Source organism: Gorilla gorilla, chromosome 4 (assembly GCF_029281585.2).
Source record: "Gorilla gorilla gorilla isolate KB3781 chromosome 4, NHGRI_mGorGor1-v2.1_pri, whole genome shotgun sequence".
NCBI classification, from domain to species: domain Eukaryota; kingdom Metazoa; phylum Chordata; class Mammalia; order Primates; family Hominidae; genus Gorilla; species Gorilla gorilla.
Window position 1 is genome coordinate 152,167,459 of NC_073228.2, and position 7,431 is coordinate 152,174,889.

The window sequence follows — 7,431 nt, forward strand, 5'->3', positions numbered from 1 at the left end:
ACCTCATAAATGCTAATGTCAGTGTTCCTTCCATTAGGTCCCAGTTTGCTTCATTGGTTCATTGCCTCAAAAATAAACAATATTTCCCCAGGTGCCAAGACATAAACGTAGGTGTAATCAGTCTAATCTGGGTTTAATAGATTTCAGTTTTGTAAAATAAAGGAGGTTTGAGATTTTCACTTATTTCATAACTAAGTCAAGAAGCTCATACTTAGTCTCTTCTAGTTCATGAAGTTTAGAATTCTTAACAGTCCCACCTTTGGGGAAGATAGAAAATACTTCTTACCTCAAATAATCAAATCATTGGTCAGATAAGAAGTGGCAGTTCAGTAACAAGGACTGTAACACAGCCCAGGGTGTGGCACCGTGCTTTGAGATCCTCTGGATGACCTCACAGGAAAGGTGGAGAAACCAAGCCTTGCATATATATAAACATGACCCCTTACCTGGGATATGGTCGATGCAGCTGTAGTGACAATCTCAGAGCAGCTTCTACACCACAGCCATTTCCAGCATGAAGATCACTGGGGGTCTCCTTCTGCTCTGTACAGTGGTCTATTTCTGTAGCAGCTCAGGTAAGTTAAGGTCAGACAGTGCCCTATATAGCCATTAAGATTGTTTTCACAAATAATCCCTCCTGCGATGTGAGCATCTCAGAAACATCTGGTTGTAAGAATTTAAAGTGTACTGGTTTGTAATAGGATCTTATGTTCCATCTGGAGTTTGAAAGACTTGAGTCCAATGTCTTCACTTTCAAGGATTCTTATTTGCATCCATAGAACAAAAAATGATCTAATTTCTCTGTAAGTCTTCCATTTCTATGTTCATATGGACACTGGAAGTTGTCAGTGTTATTAGATATACGATTTCTTAGTGCAAAGATACAGAAAAACTTGGATGTCTTCCCAAATCAGTTTGGGGGGATTAAAATAAAACACAAGTCTCAAAAAGCCAAGGGTCAACAATTAGACTTTTATACTGTGAAAAATTAATTAAAGTGTCTCCAACCACATAAAGACATTCAATTGCATTTCTTTATGTCAATTGGGAAGGAAAGGATATCAGAGATGATCCTTCAGGCTCTTAGGAGTGATGATTTTAATACTTCTTATTGCTACTTGACTTTGGCCATTATCAAAAACACTATGAGGTTCAGAAAACATTCCATGATCAATAAATAGAGGAAATTTTTATAATTCTCTTACCTAAACCAAGGGTTAACCTAACCCATTGGCCATTCAACTTCCTCAGCAAACAACTAGGATTTTGCATAAGGATGGAGAGTGTGCTGAATCTCATTGCTAAAGGAAATGTAGAGTAATTATATAGGATGAAACTTATATTAATTAATGAGATTTAAAGTTTGCTTTATTTTTAACATCTTCACCTGTATCTCTTTTTCAGAAGCTGCTAGTCTGTCTCCAAAAAAAGTAAGTATGTTGAATAACATTTTAATGTCAATAACTATTGACTGTCATTTAGTCAACATATATGTAGGATAAATTCAGTATGTTTAGGGGGATTCGAGAGGGAGGCAAACACACATGGAGAAATGGTATCTGTTCTCCAGAAGGCAACTGAAGAAATATGACATACATATAAACAACCATATTTTAAAAATGTTTTTTAAAAATGCCAGAGTTAAAGAAGGGAGAACTGCCTTCCAGCTGAGAGGTTGGTGATGTTTTCATAAAAGGCATAACGTGTAAAAGGCAGAGCAAAAGTACCCCGATAAATTGCACAGGCTCTGGATTCAAATCCTAACTCTACTACTTACCAGCATTTATCTTCAACAAGTTATCTCTATTTCTAAGCTTTAATTTTCACATTTGTAAAGAGAGGTAATAGTAGAATTTACTCTAGTTGTTCTGAAGATTAAACAAGAAAATTCACGTAAGATTTAAGTTTAATGCCTAGCCCAGAAATGCCCAGCAATTGTTAACTGAGTGTAGTAGAAAAAAATAGAATACCAGTAGTGCTAGTATTTGTCATAGTGATAACAGTAGTACTTAAAGAAGTGGCCAAGCAACATCTGAATATCTGAGCTGGGACTTCCAGCCCTTGTAGTATATCTAATAGTGGCCTAGCTTGGGGTCTGGGAGAAAAACAGGACATTTGCTTGTATATGACACAGGTGGACTGCAGCATTTACAAGAAGTATCCAGTGGTGGCCATCCCCTGCCCCATCACATACCTGCCAGTTTGTGGTTCTGACTACATCACCTATGGGAATGAATGTCACTTGTGTACCGAGAGCTTGTGAGTACCTCATAAGAAGAAAATGAGATCTGGAGTCAGTGCTCTCTACTACAAACGCTTCTACTTTCCACGATCCAGCTTAAATCTCTATAAGCTGTAATTTATAATTATTCCCACCCAGAACAGCAGGTGGGGATAGAAAACTGACTGTTGCACAATCAGACAGGGTGGAGTCACCTGCTCTGCCAGTTTGGACTAGTCCCATCCCATCACAGAACCTCCAGTTCCTGTCTGTCAATTGTGAGAATCCAGTAAGACTGTGGATTCTCAAACTGCTGTCCCCAGAGCACAGAGGTTCTATAGAGGCAAGTCAGGCGTCACCATTAGGGTTAAAGGGACCATTTGGGGTAGTTTACAACATAAAGTTCAGCTTTGACTATTTTAAGTAGTGGAGTGCCATACAATATCATGTTTGAAGAAAGGGCCCTGAATCCCCACCCCCCATAAAATAATTGAAAACTACTACACTACCTGACTTAGATTCTAAGATAATTAACATTCTCACTGCAGCTTGATTCTTAGACAAAGCGTCCCTAGAGGTTCTTTATCTTCGAATTTCTAGAGGCTCTAAGTATCTGTAGCTTTAAGGGGGGAATAAGGCTACAAAAGTGATTACTTTTCCTTTATCTAAAATAAGGGATGCAAGCTGTCAGTATTTGGACCAGAATACCACGGACGTGTTTTGTTTAGGTATTTTGTTTGGCCCACAAAATGTTTTTGCAGAAATGTAGCTAGGCAGATGTCACTTCTTTGGTACAAGACATGCAAATTACACTTAACTGTCTCATAGCAAGTCCGCTGTGATCATCGTTAACTCTTTTAGGCCACTGGATTTTGGACACTTAGATCTTGCGATCTAAGTTTTCATCTTTGTGATTATCTTAACAAGTGAGAACAACAAGCCCTTAGCCCAAAAGGACATGTCTATGTATTTATTCCTATTTGGGAGGTTTTATTTCACAAAAGGGAAAATTCTGTAACATAGGCAGACTGGGAAACTAGCCCTTGGCCAGGAAACTAGCTGTTTTCAAGGGACACTGGAGAGAAACATGATGAAAGTCCTCCTCACTAATGCAGGATCCAGCTTCGTCAAAGGACTTGCTGACCAGGAAAAGCTGAGAGACAAGCCCTCTCAATTTTGTCAGAGTACTCTTTCTTTGTTGTTTTAAGACACTGGGTGGTCAGCAGGGCTCTGGAATCAGAGGAGGCAGCAGAGGGGTGGAATTATCACTGGACTAGGGAAATTCTGCTTCTTCCTCTGTCAGAATGTGCTTTGGCAATGTCATTCATTTTCTGAGACTCAGTTTCCTTATCTGTAAAATGAGGTGCTGCCTCATAATCTCTATAGTTCCTTTCAGCTCTAACATTACATAAAATTTCCTCTTGTGCTAATGAATCTTGTGAACTGTGTCTTCCCTTAGGAAAAGTAATGGAAGAGTTCAGTTTCTTCACGATGGAAGTTGCTAAATTCTCCATGGACATAGAGAGAAAGGAATGATATTCTCATCATCATCTTCATCATCCCAGGCTCTGACTGAGTTTCTTTCAGTTTTACTGATGTTCTGGGTGGGGGACAGAGCCAGATTCAGAGTAATCTTGATTGAATGGAGAAAGTTTCTGTGCTACCCCTACAAACGCATGCCTCACTGACAGACCAGCATTTTTTTTAAACACGTCAATAAAAAAATAATCTCCCAGAAAGTTTATCTTTGCTTCTGTTTGTGTTTGTTTCTTAGATCGGGGTATAAAATAACACAATTATAAAAGAAAATTGAAAAACACACAAGTCTTGATGTTTAGGAAATACTTTTATACAAAGAATCCCAATCAGCTTCCAAGAAACACATGCACATCACACACACAAACACACACACACGATACATAGACATACACGCACACACAAATGCCAGTGAACACCACACCTTCTCCTGGAGTCTTTATCCACTAGCGACAAGTCTATGTACCATACTGTTGCTTTACATTGGTCTCTTTTTTTAAAAGACCCTTAAAAGAGAACCTCTCTTGTTCCAAGAAGTCATTTCTGGAAGGGAAGTTTTTCTTCCTATTCCTTTCCAGAAACATACCACAATTTCTCATAGGCCAGCTCTTCTAAAGTGCTGATGGGAAAGCCACTGCTTCAACAGGAAGCATGTCCATTGTTGTAGAGATCTGATTGTTGAGATGTTCTACTTGTCTAGAATTGAAGACTACATTCATGAGGCTATCAACCATCAGCACCAGTGAGACTATATAACAAAGAAGTTCACCCTTTTTGCCAATTAACAGAATTTTCATTATTTAAAAATGAATATTCTGTCTCCATTGAAATTTATTTTCTCCAGGATAAAATCTCTGGTTAATTCAACCCTTTTTTCTCAAGTGTTATTTCCCTTATAATATTTCTATCCTGGACCATACTCCTTGGATCTGTTACAATTAGGCATTGTCCATCTTAAAATATGTTGGTATGTTGTCCAAAAATAGACTAATCACCAAAATGTTTTTGGTCTGACAGATACAGAGAAATTAAAACTACCACCTCTCTACTAAACCTTCCCTTCTATTAATGCAGCTGAATACGCCAAGGATCATGTTTACAATATAGAAACATCATTAGAATAAAATCTGATGTGTTTGCAAATACCAGGCTTGCTGCATAAGAATAATGAGGACTGAACTAAAATAAAGATGCCAGGACTCCACCCTACAAATTATCATTCAATAGAACTGAAGAAAGCCCTAAACAATCTAATTTTTTTTAATTGGTATATATTCAGAATTAGAAAATTCAGAGATAGATGTCTGACCCAGCTCAATACAAGAGGGTCCCGGTTGAAAGCAACATCACTACTGCATGAGATTAACAGGAAATCTCTCTTAGAGAAGGTGAAATTTCATTTGAGCCCAGCATGGCAGAACTGTGGTTATTCACCAGAGTCCTTCCTGGCAAGTGAGAATGGAACCCAACCTCTACTTCTCTTACTAATTGGCTCATAACAACTCACCCTCTCCCAGCAGCCTCTGTGCAGATCCATGCAAATAGGTCTATTTGGACGAGAATTTAGCCAGAACATTCACTCAACACAGTATCCACAGCAAAGAAACAGTCTTCTCCAAGTTGTTGGTCACATCCTGCTTGTCCTCATTCTGGTATTTTGGTTTTCCTCTGGTAAGCATCTGGTTATTAATGAGCACTCCCTCTCTGTCATCCATAAAGTCTACGACCATACTTAGGGTAAAAAATGGTAAGTGCTAAATCACATCACAAAATTGTCTGATGGAAAATGGAAAATAGTTCTTACATTGACTACAAATTTTAAAAACTTCTTGTCTGCAAATAATTTTAAAGAGCAATTTTTGATCCTTTTCACTGTTTTCTTCTTTTTTAGATATTCTTAGTGAGACCAAACATTAGTTTGAGTCTGTATATGATTTATCAAGTTTTGTAAAAGTTGTTTTAAAGCTATTGCATTCATTTAAATTTTTAAATCTTGTTTTCAAACAGAATTTTATCATTTTAAAACATTTATTTGTATTTTTTTAATTTTATTATTATTATACTTTAAGTTTTAGGGTACATGTGCACAATGTGCAGGTTAGCTACATATGTATACATGTGGCATGCTGGTGTGCTGCACCCATTAACTCGTCATTTAGCATTAGGTATATCTCCTAAAGCTATCCCTCCCCCCTGCCCCCACCCCACAACAGTCCCCAGAGTGTGATGTTCCCCTTCCTGTGTCCATGTGTTCTCATTGTTCAATTCCCACCTATGAGTGACAATATGCGGTGTTTGGTTTTTTGTTCTTGCAATAGTTTACTGAGAATGATGATTTCCAATTTCATCCACGTCCCTACAAAGGACATGAACTCATCATTTTTTATGGCTGCATAGTATTCCATGGTGTATATATGCCACATTTTCTTAATCCAGTCTATCGTTGTTGGACATTTGGGCTGTTCCAAGTCTTTGCTATTGTGAATAATGCCGCAATAAACATACGTGTGCATGTGTCTTTATAGCAGCATGATTTATAGTCCTTTGGGTATATACCCAGTAATGGGATGGCTGGGTTAAATGGTATTTTTAGTTCTAGATCCCTGAGGAATCGCCACACTGACTTCCACAATGGTTGAACTAGTTTACAGTCCTACCAACAGTGTAAAAGTATTCCTATTTCTCTACATCCTCTCCAGCACCTGTTGTTTCCTGACTTTTTAATGATTGCCATTTTAACTGGTGTGAGATGGTATCTCATTGTGGTTTTGATTTGCATTTCTCTGATGGCCAGTGATGGTGAGCATTTTTTCATGTGTTTTTTGGCTGCATAAATGTCTTCTTTTGAGAAGTGTCTGTTCATGTCCTTCGCCCACTTTTTGATGGGGTTGTTTTTTTCTTGTAAATTTGTTTGAGTTCATTGTAGATTCTGGATATCAGCCCTTTGTCAGATGAATAGATTGCGAAAATTTTCTCCCATTTTGTAGGTTTCCTGTTCACTCTGATGGTAGTTTCTTTTGCTGTGCAGAGGCTCTTTAGTTTAATTAGTTCCCATTTGTCAATTTTGGCTTTTGTTGCCATTGCTTTTGGTGTTTTAGACATGAAGTTCTTGCCCATGCCTATGTCCTGAATGGTAATGCCTAGGTTTTCTTCTAGGGTTTTTATGGTTTTAGGTCTAACGTTTAAGTCTTTAATCCATCTTGAATTAATTTTTGTATAAGGTGTAAGGAAGGGATCCAGTTTCAGCTTTCTACATATGGCTAGCCAGTTTTCCCAGCACCATTTATTAAATAGGAAATCCTTTCCCCATTGCTTGTTTTTGTCAGGTTTTTCAAAGATCAGATAGTTGTAGATATGTGGCGTTATTTCTGAGGGCTGTGTTCTGTTCCATTGATCTATATCTCTGATTTGGTACCAGGACCATGCTGTTTTGGTTACTGTAGCCTTGCAGTATAGTTTGAAGTCAGGTAGCATGATGCCTCCAGCTTTGTTCTTTTGGCTTAGGATTGACTTGGTGATGCGGGCTCTTTTTTGGTTCCATATGAACTTTAAAGTAGTTTTTTCCAGTTCTGTGAAGAAAGTCATTGGTAGCTTGATGGGGATGGCATTGAATCCATAAATTACCTTGGGCAGTATGGCCATTTTCACGATATTGATTCTTCCTACCCATGAAC

The 7,431-nt window shown here is 38.1% G+C and overlaps 1 protein-coding gene across 1 annotated transcript; it reads left to right on the forward strand.

Moving 5' to 3' along the window:
- Window positions 1-453: 453 nt before the first annotated feature.
- SPINK7 (serine peptidase inhibitor Kazal type 7) lies at window positions 454-3,960 on the forward strand. Its single transcript, XM_004042777.4, has 4 exons — window positions 454-575; window positions 1,405-1,430; window positions 2,135-2,259; window positions 3,681-3,960. Exons 1-4 carry the CDS (start codon window positions 515-517, stop codon window positions 3,724-3,726), a joined length of 258 nt encoding a protein of 85 aa, XP_004042825.1. The 5' UTR covers window positions 454-514; the 3' UTR covers window positions 3,727-3,960.
- Window positions 3,961-7,431: the final 3,471 nt, after the last annotated feature.